The 19,734-nt window shown below is 38.4% G+C and overlaps 2 protein-coding genes and 1 non-coding gene across 3 annotated transcripts in view; 2 read left to right on the plus strand and 1 right to left on the minus strand.

Moving 5' to 3' along the window:
• Positions 1 to 5,864, minus strand: part of LOC145771790 (uncharacterized) — a 55,554-nt gene extending 49,690 nt beyond the window's left edge. Inside the window, exons 1-2 of the mRNA XM_082583521.1 lie at positions 5,804 to 5,864; positions 1,009 to 1,200 (exon numbers count right to left, since the gene is read on the minus strand). Coding sequence (XP_082439647.1) covers positions 1,009 to 1,200; positions 5,804 to 5,864 — 253 coding nt within the window. The remainder of the gene's footprint in view (positions 1 to 1,008; positions 1,201 to 5,803) is intronic.
• A 4,290-nt stretch (positions 5,865 to 10,154) lies between these two features.
• LOC145773075 (U6 spliceosomal RNA) lies at positions 10,155 to 10,260 on the plus strand. Its single transcript, XR_014289488.1, has one exon. It is a non-coding gene; the product is annotated as a U6 spliceosomal RNA (small nuclear RNA).
• Positions 10,261 to 16,347: 6,087 nt separating this feature from the next.
• Positions 16,348 to 19,445, plus strand: LOC145771792 (zinc finger BED domain-containing protein 5-like). Its single transcript, XM_082583523.1, has 2 exons — positions 16,348 to 17,795; positions 19,238 to 19,445. Exons 1-2 carry the CDS (start codon positions 16,348 to 16,350, stop codon positions 19,443 to 19,445), a joined length of 1,656 nt encoding a protein of 551 aa, XP_082439649.1.
• The last annotated feature ends 289 nt before the right edge of the window (positions 19,446 to 19,734 follow it).

Consider the following 19,734-nt stretch of genomic DNA (forward strand, 5'->3'; position numbering starts at 1 on the left):
AAGATTTAATAATTTATAAGAATTAAACCTTTCCCACATAAAATAAATTTATTTCATCAAGCTTAGGTTCAAGGCACCGGTAGTGAAATAATCTACACAGGCAGAATGCGAGAGTTGGTTTTAATTGATTTCCATGCTTAGCCATTTGGTTCGATTTTGCGTTGGGCTTCTGAAAATTAAACTTTCTTGGACGTGACGAAAATAAAACTTTCTTGAATCATGAAACCAGCTTTCTTTTTAGCATTTAAACCTTGTTGGCTGTCGATCATCCTCGAGAATGACGGTCTTTGCACAAACGCTAAAATGCGAAATTGTTGAAAGAACTCTGATGGAAGATAGGCTTGTTAAATGATTTCAACCCTGCATGCCTTGCTGTAACTGAAACTACAAGATGATAAGTTACTGCAATGGTGCTTATCACTTTTTAAAATGCGGGATTTCTTACAGACTTACATGCTTTACTGCTGTGCTAATACTGGTGTCAACGCAGTCCTTTTTAAACCTCTTTCGGTAAACGCAACTTAACTTTTTGTAGAACACGACGTTTCTTTAACAAAATACTGTTTTTTTAAAAAGTTTCTTATATAGTTTAGAACCAAGCTAAGTGTTTTTGTTTTTAATAAGAAAACTGAGTTCTCTATCATTCTGCCTGGTTTGTAAAATAACCAATTTGAAAATGTGCAGTTTCTTTTCGGTGCATTACTGTATGCCCAAGTGACAATACGCCACTAGTAGTGACGAACAGATGAAGTCCAGATGTACTTACGTAACTTCTACAAACCAATGGCTCACACAAAAGGTGCTCGATTTTGGATCCAAGAAAGTTATTCAAGTGCGAAACCCCATTGAAAAAACCATACACAGGTGGAGAAGTATTGTAACATTAAGGTGTCTCGACTGAATGCATAAGGTCGTCTCAAACGTTTTATCACATTAATTCACTAATCATCTTGAGTCTAAATATATTTTTTGCACTTGGAAGACTTTTAGTTACTTCGTAGTAATTACCTGTCCAACATTGTAGAATGTTCTTATCACTCCATTCAGCATTATATTGACAAGTAGTTTGGTCAGAAGTAGGTTGGCTTCCGTTTGAATAGAACAATCGTCCATTGTTGGAACAAGTGAATGTCCCACCGTCATTGTATCCAGCTGAGTCGAATTGAACGATGACGTCATCTTCAAGTGTTCCGTAGCAATCTTTAAAAAAAATTGCACGTTGTGTTGCATGCAGTTTGGTTGATACTGTTGTACAAATATTTGCCTATTTTTATTTAAATTTGTTGTTCTTAAATTTGATTGCAATGATGTAACAAAAAAGTTTATATTTAATGCTCAGCTCTAAGCAACACTTCAACTTAATGTTATTTTTAAAAAGATGTTTGGTTCTAGCAGGCAGACTATCACACTCACATCTACCGACTCAGAAACGGGTCTTTAAACCACTGAAACACCAATAAGTTTCTTTGTTGTTGATTCTGAACCAGTGAAGTCAAATCATCAACCTACTGTAGTTCAATTTTTCTTGATCATTGTTTGAGCCTTTGTGGCTAAGGGCGTATATTTTTCTAACCCCAGATACTTATTTTTCTTTCAAAAGTGTCAAATAATAATACTACTGACAGTGTTAAAAACACATAAATCACAAATCAAAATAGTAATCACATTAGGTTCGAGCAAAACAGAAAATTAAAGTTTTTGATCCCATCGGTTTTATGCACTAGTGCCCGCACTGTTCAAGTATGTTTTTCTAACTCCAGATAGTTGGTTTGCTTTCAAAAGTGTCAGATAATAATACTACTAGCAGTGTTAAAAACACATAAATCACAAATCAAAATAGTTATCTCATTACGACCGAGCAGAAAAGTTTTTGATCCCACCGGTTTCATGCATTAAGTTTGTGCCCGCAGTATTCAAACTGAACAGAATATCTTGATCTTTGATGCAGCAGGCTACTTCGCAAATCTGTTTTCAATTTTTTATGTTGTTAACCTTCGCCCCGTTAACGCAGTGGTTACGCTCTCGGCTAAAGAACACGCGGCACTGTTTCGACTCTCGGGGTGTGCGCTTGAGTAACACATTTCAGGACTGCTCTCCATTCAGCGACGCCTAACGGATGGAATAAAGCTTTGTCAGTCCGAGGAAAAAGATTCAAAACCAATCATTCTTCAGAAAATTGTTCTACGCAGCAGCATCACCTGTTAACTAGGTTATTGTGACTACTACTTGTGCTGTTTGTTTTGTTTTTCGCATGTTTGGTAGTAAATATGGTCTTACTGGTATGATGTAAATAATACAATTTGGGTAGAGAGGTAACTCTTTTAAACCATAAACAGACATAACTAAGCAACAACACTACATTTAACATTATAAAAACAAAAAACAACAAGCGAACGTTTTCGGCTAGTCATATAGCCCTTTTCAAGCCTATAAGAAAAATACATTATTGAAAGAAATGCTAAAGAATCATATAGTATCACAGCAAAAAATATGGTCAAATCTAAACAGTTTCTCAAATGTTTTTTGCTATTGTCTACTGCAATATAGCCTACCTAAAGTCCCACATTTTTGACATGTCTGATCTGAAGCCATGGCTAGCGAAATTGATGGATAATGGATAATCAGAAAGACTGATGGATAATCAGAAACTGCATTTGTAAAAAATAGTTTTTTCCAGATTGAAAAACTATTTTGTACAAATGCACTTTCTGATTTTCCAAAAGTCTGTTGGTTAATTATGCCTCATGATTTTGACTAGTCTGTTAGTTGACAGAGAAATTATCAAATACTGCTCTGAAACGATGTGAAAACGTTTTTTCATGCTTGGAAAACACAGATGTCAAAACATAGTAGATATATCAAACGCGGAGGCGGTCACATGCGTAGCCTATGACATTGCGAGAATTGAGGCTAATAAAAGTTAATAGAAGAAATATACTGTGACGGCCAGCGGCGTAGTTCAACTGCAATAATGTTCCACCGGTGTTAAATGATTTTCTATTCCTAATATTTCTTCTTCCTATCCACGAAGATTTCATCAGGAGAATGCACAATATCAAATGATAAGTTTAAAACACAACATTAGAGAAAAATTTTTATATTTCTTATTAAGATGCCAAAAATGTAGTATTTTTTGTTTGTTGTATCTAGGCTTACACCCGGTGGTTGAAGATTTAGATTAAATAGACGGGAAGGCAATCTTCGTCTCCACCTTCAGACATTTAAGTGTCCTGCCAAAGACACAGCCGCATTGAGCGGTGTCGAACCGGCGCCCTTTTGATCGCCATTCAAGGGTACTCACAACTCGGCAATGCAGCCGACAAAGCAGTATGACGGAACAATACAGTTAAAGTCAACATGTTTCTACGTTTATTTGACGTGAAAACAAGCTTCACTCATAGTAAAAATAATCAATTGAAACACAAACCCCAGCCAGCTAAATCTGCTGCTTCTTACATCGATTCAACGTTTTAGGACGTTGAATGGATGTAAAAAATGTACAATCTTGCTCGCGGGACACAGGTCTTACAATTTAAAGGCAATAAGCAACGCAATATCCTTAGAAAAAAAAAAAGAGAAACGAATTTTACTACAAGTGAAACGTGTTTTAACGTCTAATAATAATTAATAAACGTAGGAACATGCAAAGAATTTATTTTCACACGAGTCAGTTCAATCATATATAAAAATCGATCAGCCAGAAGCTAGATCATCTTCAGTTAAGCTTATTCAAATAGAATTTGAATAGCAGATTCTATTTGAATAAGCTTAACTGAAGATGATCTAGCTTCTAGCTGATCGAAATCGATTTTTATATATGATTGAACTGACTCGTAGTGTGAAAATAAATTCCTTTACACATGGCTACCTAAAGATACGGCCTGATTTGTCACATTTCGCAGAAATTTCCAGGTTTTGCTAACTTTTTGCGAATGTTTAAAAAAAAATTTCTAAAAATTATATTTTTACGCTTTCTGTACTGTTTTCCCCAGATGACACAATAGGTTTTAACGTCCTCAGATGTTGAAAAACAAAGAAAGTTTGATTTCGAAGATTTTAGTCAGACTGTTAATTTTTCAATAACAGTCTGATTCAGCGTTTTTTAACTTACTTTTTCTCATTTTCTACTGCTTCCCCAAGGCAACAAAAAGATTTTATATCATCAGGAAACAGCAAAAAGTAAAAACATCTCAGAAAACGTCCGTCAAACACTAGCAGTAGCTGTAATCAAAATCTGCAAAATGTGACAAATCAGGCCACATCTCCAGGTGGCCATGCTTTAGGCTACATTACATATGATTACAAGCCATGTAACCGAGTCGTCCATATCAAGCATTGTTGTGGGCTTGACACATGTCAGAATATATTTCATTTTCTTAACGTAGGAACATGTTGACTTTAGTTGCATTGTTTTGTCATACTGCATTTTTGCATCTTAATACGTAATATAATTGTTCGCTCCATTTTGATCAAAAAACTGAAATATCTTCTGACAGGTGTCAAACCCACAACAATGCTTGATATGAACGACTTGGTTACATGTCTTGTAATGCAAACGAATTTATATTCACACGAGTCAGTTCAATCATAAACAGTTAAAAATTGATTTCGATCAGCTAGCAGCTAGATCATCTTCAGTTACGCTGAAAGCAAACAGCACAAAAAATCAAATGGTGAAGGTGCGAAAGAAAGAATAACGTTTCACTCTTCCTAAGTTAAAGAATTGATGAAACAAGCACAACCAAATGCAAAAAAAATGAAAAATGGCACAAAAGAGTATGGTATAAAATTGTACTGTCAAAATCCCAACCAGGAAACATCAACAATACGCAAAATTCGAAGAAAATGAAGTGGTGTACCAGCAAACTTCTATAGGATTAGATAGGATTATATAGATATATGATTTCAAACTTTATCCTCATTTAATATTGTGCATGAAGTCTTCGTGGATAGGAAGAAGAAATATTAAGAACAAAAAATCATTTAACACCGGTGGAACATTATTGCAGTTTAATAGAATAAACTTTAACTAATATTAACAGAACATTAGGCCTACATACCAAGCTGTTAAAAACTCGACAAGGAAAGCAAAATGAGGTGTCACAAATTCAATTGTTCTGCTGCTTATGCTTTCAGTCAAGCCCAGTCATTGTGACCTATCATGGTCCCTTTTGCTTTATTATGTCATTGTGTGATTTTATTTTGGCAACTCTGGTCAAAGTTCATTTTCAGCTGAGGCATGGCTTATTGCTAGACAAAGGAAAGCTTACTTTATCTGTTTTGATCTTTATGTATCATAGTTGAGTAAAAGGGTCAATTATTCTGTTATAGTTGAGTAAAAGTATCGTTTATCCTGTGTCGTCTGTAATAACTAGATAGTTATTACTTTACCTTAATTAAGTATTCACCTGACCAGTTAGCCCAGCTCTGCAGTTATAATGAGACTGTAAGTAACTACTAATTTTTATCCATTTACTTGGTTAACTAAGAGAACTGGGGTGTGTTATGTATTTTTAACCGCCATTCTTTTTGTTTTTCATGCTCGGATTCTATTTGAATAAGACTGGATTGATGTTGTAAACTGTATTTAATAAAGTGACTAAGGCTACACAAAAAGTGCTTCTTGCATAGCAGTCCGCGCGAGTTTGTAAATCAGACAAACCGTGACATGAGGCATCCTTAGTTTTTGAATACTCCAGCCAGAGATAGTCATCAAACCATTGTGAGCGAAATTTCCTACCTTTATCTTTCGGTTAGTTGGCCTTGACAGTTTTAATTTGTCCTTTATTAATCACATAATTACTTGCTTCACGACATTTTGGCAAAGGGAAGGCAGGATCAAGTTTGTAATCTTTCAAGTCCATTGCAGAATTTTATTTGGTACGGTAAATATTAAGATTTACTGAATCACTGTTCTAAATAATGAACACAAAGCTAAAATTTACTTCTGAACGAACTTTACATTTTAAACAGGTTGATGTTCTTTCTACTGTCAACAAAGCCAAACTTGGATTTGTTCTACGCTACAAAGTATGCCCAATGCCCATCAGTGTTGTACAATGTACGCAGTAACAAAATAAATTGATGCCGTCAGCGTTAGCGCGAATTGCTTAAAAAGTCAACGCCGTTATCAGTGGCGCTAACAACACAAAAAATTAACGCTGTCAGCATTAACGCTTAAGTAGCACGAACAGATGCACATTTTCGATGCACTTTGGGTCGTCTGATTATTTTTTTGGGTCGCTTGTTTTTCAGGCATATTGTACCTTGGGCGACAAAATAGCAATAAAGACATTTTAAAACGTGAAGAGATCGATCACAAAACTGGAAAATATTAACAAAAGTCATGAAGCGTTTCATGTCGAGACATCGGAAAGCTTTGTAGCATGATCGTAGTCAAGAAGTTTTAACAGTTTTCTTTTTAATATTATTATTATTATGTAAACCCAACAAAAATTTCAGTCTCAAACATAAATTAACTTACCAAAATTGCAACGACATTGTAACGTGCACTATATGTCACGAACACTATGTAGGACAAACCATGACAAAGTTGTCCACAGGTTGGGCCACACAATAGTCTGATATGGTCAAACGCATCAAAGACAAAGCCCCAAGTGCTGTATGGACTCATTGCTTTCTCCACATAGAGGCCTTTGCTGCACAAAAGCTATCTCAAGAGCTGCACGAAGTGTTGAATGATGTTGTGAAGTGTGTAAACTTCATCAAAGCAAGTCCACTAAATCGGCGTTTGTTTTCGTCTTTGCGCACTGACATGGATTCTGATTATTATCAAGCTTTGCTGTTGCACACAAAAGTGCTATGGTTGTCACGAGGTCGTGTCATGAAGCGAGTTTGTAATTTGAGGGAGGAGATTGCTCTCGAGGCAACAGAACTTGTGAGATTAAACGAAAAGTTTTGCAAGAAGATTTCAACACAAAAGTTGCTTACCTTTCCGATATATTTAACTCTTAGTCTTTGAATTCTCTAAATTTATCTGTGCAAGGCAACGGTTTTACGGTGATTGATCGCGCCCAAAAGTTTCTACTTCCTACAAAAAACTCATCTTCTGGAAACGTTATGTCACCAAAGATGAGTACGATATATTTCCTCAGCTAACGCAATATATTTGTGGCAAGGAAGTTGATATTAAGGAAACCATAATTGGACACCTGGAACAGTTTGCCAAAAAATTTGTGCACTACTATGGAGAATCTCTAACATTTAATAGCTAAAATGATTGGATAATTGATCCATTTGTTGGAAAAGATTTGCCTCAACTTCCCATCCATGTTGCAGAACAGTTTATGGACATAAAGACAGAAGCAGCAAATCGTATTTCTTTTGCGTCCTTCAAAGACAAATACCCCAAAGATTCTGCAAACATCCACTTTTGGGCTTCCATGTACAAAGTGTATCCCACAGTTTCAAAGTCAGTGATTCAAAAACAGATTCCATTTGCAACAACTTGGCTTTGTGAGACTGGTTTTAGCGCCATGGGTGCATTGAAATCTAAACAGCGAAACCGGCTGGAAGTTAAAGCCGACATGCGGCTATGCCTAAGCAAAATAATGCGTCGATTTCAAAAACTCACTGTCAGCAAGCCAGCACAGCTATCTCATTGGTGATTTGATAAACATAATATTTTCCGAAAAAGTTACTGCTTTTGTAGTGCTGTTTGTTTGCAGCACAATCTTGTATGGCTTTTAAAATAGCACGACAATTTGCTTGGGTCGCAAGATTTTACTGAACTGAATTTTTTTTAAAAATGGGTCGCCTAGACGAGTTGGGAACCACTGCCTTAGCACATTGACTGCCAAGTCTATTTTCCAAAAATAGCGCTACAGGCCAGAAAAAAATGCATTGCTGTTTGCATTTAGCGTCACCCATATATGGGTGACGCAAACCTGAATGAAACATAGGCTGTCATCCATATATGGGTGACGCGGCAGTCAATGTGTTTTAACAATCGCCGTTTCTATGTTTATTTTTGTGGCAAAAATAGCAGATGGAAACAGCAGAAAAATGGTCTACCACAAGGGAGTGTTTTAGCCCCCTCTTGTACGACATTTATACCAACGACCAACCAATCAATCATGGTACAAGAAGCTTCCTATACGCTGACGATTTGTGTATAACAACGCAACACAAACACTTCACTTCCACGGAGAGAGTACTCAGCGATGCTCTGGATGGGCTGACAACATACTACACAGACAACCACCTGCGTGCCAACCCCAATAAAACCCAAGTGTGTGTGCATTCCACCTTAGATCGCGGTATGCATCACGCCAACTAGACATTTCCTGGAATAGAACCAAACTGGCACACTGCATCAATCCCACAAACCTCGATGTTAAACTAGATAGGTCCCTTACATACAAATCCCATATCGAAAAAGTAAGAGCTAAGATAGCTTCTAGAAATAATATTTTACAGAAACTCGGAAACTCTGATTGGGGTGCTCTCCCTGATACAATACGGTCAACTGCTTTAGCCTTAAGCTATTCGGTTGCAGAATGCGCTTGCCCAGTGTGGAAACGCTCAGCACATGCCAAGAAAATTGACCCCATATAGAACCAAAGCTGCCGTTTGATTACAGGTTGTCTCAAACCAACCAACATCACGTCGCTGCACATTTTGTCTGTAATTGCTCCCCCCAACATCAGAAGAAGCGTGACCAGAAGAAAGGAAAGATCTTGCCAGGACAAGGATTTGAGACACCCACTGTATGGCCAAACTCCAGCACACATGCGTCTGAAGTCAAGTAAAAGTTTCTTTGCTTCAGTTGTTCCATTACGTCAAGATGATGTCGCCGCGAATGTGCGGGTTCAACTATGGCAGGAGGGTCTGGCAGCTGGACCGACATTGGAAAACATGGAGCTCTCATCCGTAGAGGGCCTTCCTCCCGGAAAGCGTGAACCGTGGAAGTATCGGCGATGCCTCAACCGCTTAAGAACTGGCATTGGCAGGTGTAAAACTTTGATGAGACACTGGGGGTATTCCATGGGGAGCACAAGTTGCAAATGCTGACAGGAGCAAACGATGCAACATCTACTCGAATGCCCTGACTTGAAAGCAAGGTGTTCTGCACAGGATTTGGCCGAGTTCAACGATAGAGCAAGAGCTTGCGTGATGCTCAGGGCTACGGCCGTGTGACACACGATGAAGAAGATCAACTTTAATCTTGATGTACGGCCACGTGATTAATTCAGGCTCTTCCGTTTGGCCCACCTTCCTACTCTCATCCTCATTGCATTCTCTCTCTAACAGTGTCATTCTCACTCATTTTAGATACCACAAAACTTTTGCAGATTTTGTAACTTGCAGTAATTAAACTTCTGTAACAAAAAGCACTGTAAAAGCAAGTGACCCTTATGCGTTATGCAGCAAACAAATTAAACTAAACTCAAGAATTACAACCGCTTGCATTATCTTAGTGGTAGGCTACTTATTACTTTAGTCCAGGGGTCACCAACCTTTTTTGCATGCGGGCCACTTTGGCACTAAGGAGAGCTGTGGCGGGCCGCACTAATAAAATGATAGGTAGGTTGACTCTTATGCTAGAAAAGAACGCATTTTGTACCCAGTATCCAGCGTTACATGTTGTTCATACTTATGTTCGAATACCGCAGCAACAAAATTAGTCGAACAACGCTACTGCCAGGCCAAGCTCCTTTTACAACACTTTTGACTTTTTTAACAATGCCTAATAAACGAGGCCACTTGTTTTGTGCACTTATAGCGAGGCGAGCGGTTTCATCAGAATATTCATTGCCAAGCAAGAGTGGTGTTGTTACTTTACTTCGCAAAAGATATCTTGCAATTAACAGTTTCAGACTTTCAGTGAAAAAGGAAATGTTTGACACATCGCAATACAGGCAACAATAGTGACCTGCAAACATATCAGCGAAAAATAGGCTCCAATAACAGGGAAAAAGAAACCCGGTACCATGAAACAAACGCTTGTGGAAATCACCAAAAAATCGTAATTTTATCGTAATTCATGAACAGTCTTCCCTCTAAAAAAGCAATGAGTTGGTTTTTCATCCTTTTTGTGAGAGTCAATAAAATCGTCTTTATTTTATTATTGACAACTCTCACTTACGGTGCTTATCAGCATGGCAAGAATTGTTGATTAACAACATTTTGCAGTACTTGCTTCGGCAGAACATATACTAAAAGTGGAACGATACAGAGAAGATTAGCATGGCCCCGCGCAAGGGTGACACGCAAAATCGTGAAACGTTCCATATTTCTTTAAAAAAAAACGTTTTGCAGTACTAAGCTAAATATTTTCATAATACAATCGGAAAAAGTCTTTAAATCTATATATAATATTTTGCCAATTTATTATAAATTGAGTTGGCACACCGACCTATTTTGCCAACAAAAACTTGCATACAGGGAATACTGCTCATGAAACACAATAACGGTGAAACGCACACTAGTGTTTACATGACATTTGCAAACTTAAAATAAGCAACCCTATGCTCACAGACAATTTCGAAATTCGAAAAGAAACGTTTTAATCAACCACTGGGACAGTGTGGCTGGACATCGCATTGGAATAACTTCAAGCAACCCCCACCTAAAACTATAATCTGATTGGTCGGTCGGTGGAATCGTATGCAAAGCGAAAATATGCTTCCCGGAAAGTATTTTTTGCCTTCGTGCTCATTAACTCCTCAAGAAAAGTATTTTTTGTTATACTTGTACGCTGATACCTTCCGCGGGCCGCAGCGATGCAGCGTGGCGGGCCGCATGCGGCCCGCGGGCCGCCATTTGGTGACCCCTGCTTTAGTCGATTTCGTTGTGTTAAATCTAATTATATCCTTATGAAAACATCGAATGACCCAATGATGTACTAGACCGAGAGCCTACGACAGAAGATTTCACCCCATAAGGTACAAAAGGTTTGACCCCTTGAAGTTACTGGGGTCAACCATGTCACTCACAAAAAGTATGGAAGATTGACCGCGCCGGGTGGATCTGGTCCCTAGAGCCCCCTAAAAAGCCCAAAAAGGGGGTTAATTTCACCCCATAAGGTACATGGACCAAACTTGGTGAATACGAAGTTTTATGTCAGGACATCACAAAAATATCAAATCTAACAATATTTTCGAGTGGAAAGGTGATGTAAGACCCCCCCGAAAGTGACCCCCCGGGGGGGTTAATTTCACCCCATAAGGTACATGGACCAAAGTTGGTCAAAACGAAGTCTTATGTCAGGACATCACAAAAATATCAAATCTAACAATATTTTCGGGTGGAAAGGTGATGTAAGATGCCTTCAAAGTGACTTCCCTTAATGTGACCCCCTCGGAAGGTTTATTTCACCCCATAAAGTACATGCACCAAACTTGGTCAAAATGAAGTTTTATGTCTGGACATCACAAAAATATCAAATCTAACAATATTTTCGGGTGGAAAGGTGATGTAAGATGACTTCAAAGTGACTTCCCATAATGTGACCCCTCGGAAGGTGTATTTCACCCCATAAAGTACATGGACCAAACTTGGTCAAAACGAAGTCTTATGTCAGGACATCACAAAAATATCAAATCTAACAATAGTTTTGGGAGGAAAGATGATGTAAGACTCCCCTAAAGTGACCCCCCAGGGGATTAATTGCACACCATAAGGTAGGCTACATGGACTAAAGTAGGTTAAATCGAAGTCTTATTTCACGGCATAACAAAAATATCAAATCTAACAATATTTTCGGGTGGAAAGGTGATGTAAGATGTCATCAAAGTAACCCCCAGAGGGTTTATTTCATCATAGAGTACATGGACCAAACATGGTCAAAACGAAGTCTTATAGGTCCTAGGACACCACAAAATATCAAATCTAACAATACTCTCAGTTGGGAAGATGATAAAAAACCTACCCAAAAGTGAATCTCTTCCTATAGTTTAATTTACTTCATTCCTTACTCGAACCAACCTTGGTGTAACGGAAGTGCTATGCCAGGACAGTACCAATAGATTAAATCTAAAAATATTTTTATATAGGTTTTGGTGAAATACATTCACAAGCTGTCCCATGATGCATGAAATGGAACTATAGCCTACTTTACAAAAAGTTTTTGTATAAATCATATTCAGTCAATCGAAAAAAGGCAACAGGACATAACAATACATGGCTTTGTAACACCAAAAACACAAAGTACATGAGAAGCATATAGGCTACAGTCATGGGCGCCGATCGCTCTCTAAGATTGGTGGGGACATTTACTAGGAAAGAAAGGGCAGACGAGCGAAGCGAGCTGAAATATTGGGGTCTGTTCAACAAACAAACAAATAGGCCTACAGTAGATAGGCTACAAGTCTAATGCGATGTATTTTAATTGTCTGTGTCAGCATTGGACAGCAGAAGTCCAAACACTGCAACTCGGCAACGAGTCTCCGGCGAATTAAAAACGAAGTCCTTGGTTGATCCTTGGCTTGTAACGAAGGTTGATCGAATTCAAAACTTTATTATGCACATAGCAGACCATTGCATGATTTGGCCGTTTCTGTGTCATGGTAGATCGTAACAAAGTTTTGATACGTCGCAAAGTTGAAAATGAGCGTTCAGCTGAACACGAGCGGGCTGGTGATATGAGCAAAAGTTCCACTCGCGGAAACATTTGCCGAACAGCGGATGGTATCTTCTTGAATATCATTCAAAAATCTTGTGCAAGGGACTCTGTGTCAAAGAACTGAAGATAATCGTCTACCAAATGTGATTGTAGCTTTCCACTAAACAGTGATTCTTGTAGAATTTTGTAGTGCTCAAGATCGGTCGACTTGAAATAGTCAATAAGATTTTGCTGCGAGCTGTCAATGACTGCAAAATACTCTGACCGATCGATCTTGAAGTTTAGGAGGTTGACCATGGCCATGTCCATAGTGAAGACGATTTGGAACGTGACAAGTCTTTTAAAAATTGGGTAAGGTAAGAGTTTTTTCAATTGAAAAAAAGCTGCCTGCCAGCCTTCCAACTGCTGATTTTCCTTTATACAATTTTTTGCCAAACCGGTTAAGACATTTCAGCAGCTCTTAACCTCAATGTAATAATAACTGAAAAAATAGCTTTTTTCTTATACAAAAGTAACACAAGCTACACTTACTACACTACATGCTTGTACGACTCTTTCAAAGTAATTCTAAAACTCTGCACTGTGTGGCCCTGGCGTAACCAAATTAAATACAATTTGCGAGTTACACCAGGGTTTCTCTGCCTAATAAAACATTTCTACTACGGTTGGGGCTTCCTCGCATAAAACAAAAATGTTGTCCCCTCCTTTCAATATATTTTAAACGTTTGACTGGTAAAATTGTGACATTCGGGTAATATTTTCCCTTTTACGTTTCTCGGCAGCCGATTTGTAGCAAGAATTGACAGCGACAGACACGTGTTTCGCCCATGAGGCTGGGCTCATCAGTATCGCACCGTATTCTTCACAATTTTCCCTTTTACGTTACAAAAATAATGTAAAAAGATGATGGGGACATGTAAAAAGATGGTGGGGACATGTAAAAAGATGGTGGGGACATGTCCCCACTCTCCTATAGGGATCGGAGCCGTGGCTACAGTAGCCAGAAAATTGATCCAAGATCTTGATACAACCACTAAATGTTGACTTAATAGAACAACTGACTATCCAAATAAGACGAAGAATAAGACGAAGAAAGTGAAAGCGACAGCAGTGACAATGAAGAATAAAGAAACGACCGTTTACATTTACACAAACAATCTCTGTTTATGAATGAACAGTTACAATAACTGATTAGAGACATGAAGCAATTGGCATTAAACAAAAATTTACTACATTGGGTTTATTGGGTTATTTATTGTAGCAGCTGGAAAATGTTCATTACTGCCTGAATTAACGTTCCAAATGATTCACTTCGAAACGTTTTGATTTGGATAGTCAGTTGTTCGATTAATTCAACATTTAGTGGTCGTATCAAGATCTTCGATCAATTTTCTGGCTACTGTAGCCTATATGCTTCTCATGTAGGCCTACTTTCTGTTTTTGGTGTTACAAAGCCATGTATTGTCATGTCCTGTTGCCTTTTTTCGATTGACTGAATATGATTTATACAAAAACTTTTTGTAAAGTAGGCTATAGTTCCATTTCATGCATCATGGGACAGCTTGTGAATGTATTTCACCAAAACCTAAATAAAAATATTTTTAGATTTAATCCATTGGTACTGTCCTGGCATAGCACTTCCGTTACACCAAGGTTGGTTCGAGTAAGGGATGAAGTAAATTAAATTATAGGAGGAGATTCACTTTTGGGTAGGTCTTTTATCATCTTCCCAACTGAGAGTATTGTTAGATTTGATATTTTGTGGTGTCCTAGGACCTATAAGACTTCGTTTTGACCACGTTTGGTCCATGTACTCTATGGTGAAATAAACCCTCTTAGGGTTACTTTGATGACATCTTACATCACCTTTCCACCCGAAAATATTGTTAGATTTGATATTTTTGTTATGCCGTGAAATAAGACTTCGATTTAACCTACTTTAGTCCATGTAGCCTACCTTATGGGGTGCAATTAATCCCCTGGGGGGTCACTTTAGGGGAGTCTTACATCATCTTTCCTCCCAAAACTATTGTTAGATTTGATATTTTTGTGATGTCCTGACATAAGACTTCGTTTTGACCAAGTTTGGTCCATGTACTTTATGGGGTGAAATACACCTTCCGAGGGGGTCACATTAAGGGAAGTCACTTTGAAGTCATCTTACATCACCTTTCCACCCGAAAATATTGTTAGATTTGATATTTTTGTGATGTCCAGACATAAAACTTCATTTTGACCAAGTTTGGTCCATGTACTTTATGGGGTGAAATAAACCTTCCGAGGGGGTCACATTAAGGGAAGTCACTTTGAAGGCATCTTACATCACCTTTCCACCCGAAAATATTGTTAGATTTGATATTTTTGTGATGTCCTGACATAAGACTTCGTTTTGACCAACTTTGGTCCATGTAGCCTACCTTATGGGGTGAAATTAACCCCCCCGGGGAGTCACTTTCGGGGGGGTCTTACATCACCTTTCCACTCGAAAATATTGTTAGATTTGATATTTTTGTGATGTCCTGACATAGAACTTCGTTTTCACCAAGTTTGGTCCATGTACCTTATGGGGTGAAATTAATCCCCTTTTTGGGCTTTTTAGGGGGCTCTAGGGACCAGATCCACCCGGCGCGGTTAATCTTCCATACTTTTTGTGAGTGACATGGTTGACCCCAGTAACTTCAAGGGGTCAAACCTTTTGTACCTTATGGGGTGAAATCTTCTGTCGTAGGCTCCCAGACTATACGCCTAAGCACTGCCACTACTCTACTAACTTAGAAAGGCAGTCTCTCACATAGCTATACATTTCCACTCGATTCAACGACTTTGCTGGTTACGAAATAAATCCTGAAATAAGACATGACAAATCATGCCCTTGTTGTAATCGCTGCTGTTACGACAAAATGTTGGCATTGTCTCGAGTATTTCCACCATGAGGTAAAAGATGATGAAATATTACACAACTAAAATAACTACAGTAAGCAAGAACCGATCTGATGGACTGCCGGTAACAATTGTTACGTAACAGGCAGCAGACAAAGTACAGTACGGTATATGACTAGAATCACAAAATCATAATAATAACAGCAGAAAGAGGAACAAATTTAAAATAAAAGAAAAAGAGTTGACCCCTCTCCCTCTTGCAACCAGCTGACTTCAGGTTGGGATCCAAATATTAAAATAATAATGATAATAATATGTAATAAGATAAAAAGAAATTAAAAAGGTGATGCCTAAAACATTGGGGGGAAGGTTCCCCCTTTGCCCCCCTGCCGGCGCCACTGCTTGTGTACGTTTATCCAAATATTTTTCTCACAATCAAAATTGATTCTGTTATGAGGACAACTAGGCTTTAAGCCAGGGGTTCCCAACCGGTGGTACGCGTACCACTAGTGGTACGCGGGAGCTTTTCAGGTGGTACGCGAGCAGCTCTCCGTTGCATGCGATATGTAGTAGTATTGTCAAATAAAGTAGGCCTATTGCAACAATTATTTAATTTTGAGTTTCTAAAACATGCGAACACTTTTATTTCTTTCCGTACTAAATTCTCTGCACTCAGTGAGCTACTTTTGTCGATCTTGCTCCCTGCTGTCATTGTTATTAATACAATGCTGCTGTGCAAACTTAATGGTGTCTGTGACGAAACTATTACGTGTGCAATGTGGTCTGTGTAATTGCAGAATTGCGTTTATTCTGATGTTGGTTGTCCGACGTGTAGTGGCTGAATCCTGAACAGCATTACATTTTTGTCTAAATGTTTGAAAATGTCGAAGCGAAAGTATAGGGCAGATTATATTAAGTATGGCTTCATTGCTATTCAACATCGTGGAGATAACTTACCTCAGTGCGTGATCTGTATGAAAACCCTTTCAAATGCAGCTTTGAAACCAAGTTTGCTTAAGCGGCATCTTGAGTCCAATCATGCAGATAAGATGAATCGAGATAAGAGTTATTTTGAGCGACTTGGGGAGAACGTGAAGCGACAGCGCATGAATCACACAGGCCAGTTTTACCGAAATAATGCCGGAATTGTGAAGGCATCCTATGAAGTATCTCTTCTGGTGGCCCAAAACAAAAAAGCTCATGTCATTGCGGAGTCACTTGTTTTGCCAGCAGCAAAGATATTAGTCAGAAATTTGATTGGAGAAGATTCAGTTGCAAAGTTGGATAGTGTATCACTTTCTAACAATACTGTGAAACGACGCATCGAGGAAATGTCAGATGATATCACTGACCAAGTGGTTGCAGGAGTAAGAGATTCAAATTTTGGATTTGCCTTACAACTTGATGAATCCACAGATGTCACAAACTGCTGCCAACTGCTTGTCTACGTCCGCTGTACACAGAACGATGCTGTAAAAACGGAATTATTGTTGAATCATGAGGTGTCCACTACATCAAAAGGGGAAGATATTTTCAACTCTTTGGATAATTTTTTCAAGGCAAATGAACTGGATTGGGGAAATCTTGTCGAATGTATGACAGATGGGGCTCCCTCTATGCTCGGTAGAAAGTCTGGATTTCATGCCCATGTCAAAGCTGTGTCACCTCGCGTCATAAGTGTTCACTGTTTCATACACAGGTTTGCTCTTTGCACAAAGGTTCTTCCTGCAAGGTTGTTAATGTGCTTGAACAGGGTTGTCAAAATCGTAAATTTTGTTAAAACATCAGCTTTAAATACTCGATTGTTTAAGGTTCTTTTTGAAGATCTCGGCTCAGACCACACTTGCCTCCTCTATCACACAGAAGTGCGGTGGCTCTCTCGAGGAAATACAACTAAGCGTCTTTCTGAAATGAGGAATGAATTACTTTTATTTTTCCAACAGAAAGACCATGAATTTCAAAACGATCTGGAGAACGAGGAATTCATTGCAAGATTGGCTTATTTGTCAGATATATTTGAAGCTTTCAATCATTTGAATCTGTCATTTCAAGGGCAAAACTGCACTGTCGTAGACTTTGTTTCAAAACTGGGAGCTTTTATCCGAAAGCTGGAATTATGGAGGAAAAATGTGGAAAAAAAGCGCTATGGTATGTTTAAATTTTTGTCAGCCCTTGAAATGGAAATCAGCGATGACTTTTCCAGAGAAATTACCCAGCACCTCTCGCTGCTAACTGCTGAATTGCAGCATTACTTTCCAGATACCCCAAGCTGCCCAGTGCCCATACATCACAGACCCTTTCTCAGTGGACCCAGCCGACTTACCTGTCGGTACAGGGGAACAAGAGGAACTGATAGACATGCAGGAGGATCAGACAGCAAAAAAACAACGCAAAGAATGTTCTGCAATAAACTTCTGGCTTAATATGGCTTCTTCATACCCAACGCTAGCTTCCCACGCTGTTCCACAACTACTGATTTTTCCTTCTACTTGGGAATGCGAGCAGGGATTTTCTATTCTTATGAACATCAAATCAAAAAATCGAAACCGACTAAGTGCCCCTGGACGTGACTTCAGATGTGCTATTAGCAAAGTTATGCCATGCATCGATCAACTGGTGAAAGATAAACAAAAAGACAAATCTCATTAAATTTAGTTGTGTCTTTTTCTTTGTTATTCTGATGCGTTCTGTGCTGTGTGGTGGAATGGACTCTGTGATGTTTTGTTGGTAATTTTTCTACTTTCGCTGACTTTACATCCAGATTCATCATCTTGCAAATAATTTAATATTGGATCAAAGTAGTTGTTTTGAAAAATAGTGGTACGTGTTGACAATCCGTGGTGGCTAAGTGGTACGAGAACATAAAAAGGTTGGGAACCCCTGCTTTAAGCAGATAAAATTTAGAAAATTAAAAAAAAAAAATTGCAACTAATGTTATAATTTGTTATTGATTTAAATTTTAAACCTGGAGGTAAGTAGCGGCGCCACGAGGTGGACTGGGGTGGACCAGTCCTATTTAGGTTCAATTTTGTAATTCATCGAGATCCGATGAGAAAACTTGGGGGTGTATGCAGGGGGTTAGGGGGGCTTAGTAACTGCGTCATAAATTAATTTCAACTTCTTACGTATGAATTACTTTTGCAGTGTGCAGCATTGACATACGAAGAAATGAAGAATCTTCATTGTTATCGCTCTGTTGTATTGATTGATTGCAGTCTAATTTCACCATTTTGAGGTGATGGCTTTTATCACAGACCAGACACAAGCTTTGTAAGACCTAATAGGCAAAGGTTTTGATGGGGCCACCAACATGTCAGGCAAGGATGAAGGTGCACAGCAACACCTAGTTGCAGCGGGTGCCAAACTGTCGGTATATTTTCATTGTTTTGCACAACCATTAAATCTTATGATTGGGCACAGTGTTGAAAACGTAGCGATAGTCAAAACAATTTTTTAAACAATTGGTAACATCTACCACTTTATGGACTGTTCTCCAAAGAGACATTTTTTGTATAAAGAGCATTTGAAAAAAGAGGGAATCACGTCTGGAAAAATTGCATTGTACTCGTTATCTGATAGGCTACTATAGATTGTCTGCACGTTCAGATGATTTGGATGTTCTTATTAATGTAGCCTATATCAAGCACTGCTGTCAATGTTCCAACAACTGTCAAACGAAGGTAATGGTGTAGCTATTGGTTTGTTGTTCCGCATCAAGCAAACTGAATTTGTTACTGCTAGTCTTATTCCTCATAAATGCTTTTCGTTAAGTATACAGGCGTCAGATTATTTAAACAGTGAAGAAATGGATCTCACCACTGGAGTTGCTGCTATCAACGATTTGACAAGAGCATTTGACTCACTGGGTTTAAAGGAAGATTTTTACAAATTGGATTTCAACTCATCGCTATTTGCGGATAGAAATCAAATTACCAGTGAAACCACCACGCCGGCTATAAGCGCTGCCGCTACCCACTAAAGCCATTTCTGAGATGGTCAGATATTATTGATAGGTTGCAACAGTCTTCCGTGGAGTGAATCTGAATCCATTACAGAAAAGTTAAGAAGAGATTTTTCTTTATCCTTTGACAGAATTCTAAATGAACTTAAAAAGCGTTACTCGGATCAAGCATCTGAATTAATATCAAATGCAGCTGCATTTTATTTCATGCACATGTCTCCATTAGATTTGCCTAAAGTTGAATATTTAGTCAAATTCTATAATTTCGATGAAAATCAGGTTGGGCAGCAATAGGATCTTCTTTTTT

Source organism: Aplidium turbinatum, chromosome 6 (assembly GCF_918807975.1).
Source record: "Aplidium turbinatum chromosome 6, kaAplTurb1.1, whole genome shotgun sequence".
NCBI classification, from domain to species: domain Eukaryota; kingdom Metazoa; phylum Chordata; class Ascidiacea; order Aplousobranchia; family Polyclinidae; genus Aplidium; species Aplidium turbinatum.

Bases quoted from the DNA above. Each gene is read 5' to 3' on its own strand.
- LOC145771792 (XM_082583523.1), top strand. From the start codon at position 16,348: ATGTCGAAGCGAAAGTATAGGGCAGATTATATTAAGTATGGCTTCATT. The intron at 17,796-19,237 runs GTACAGGGGAAC...CTTTTCGTTAAG, and splicing joins CCCAGCCGACTTACCTGTCG to TATACAGGCGTCAGATTATT.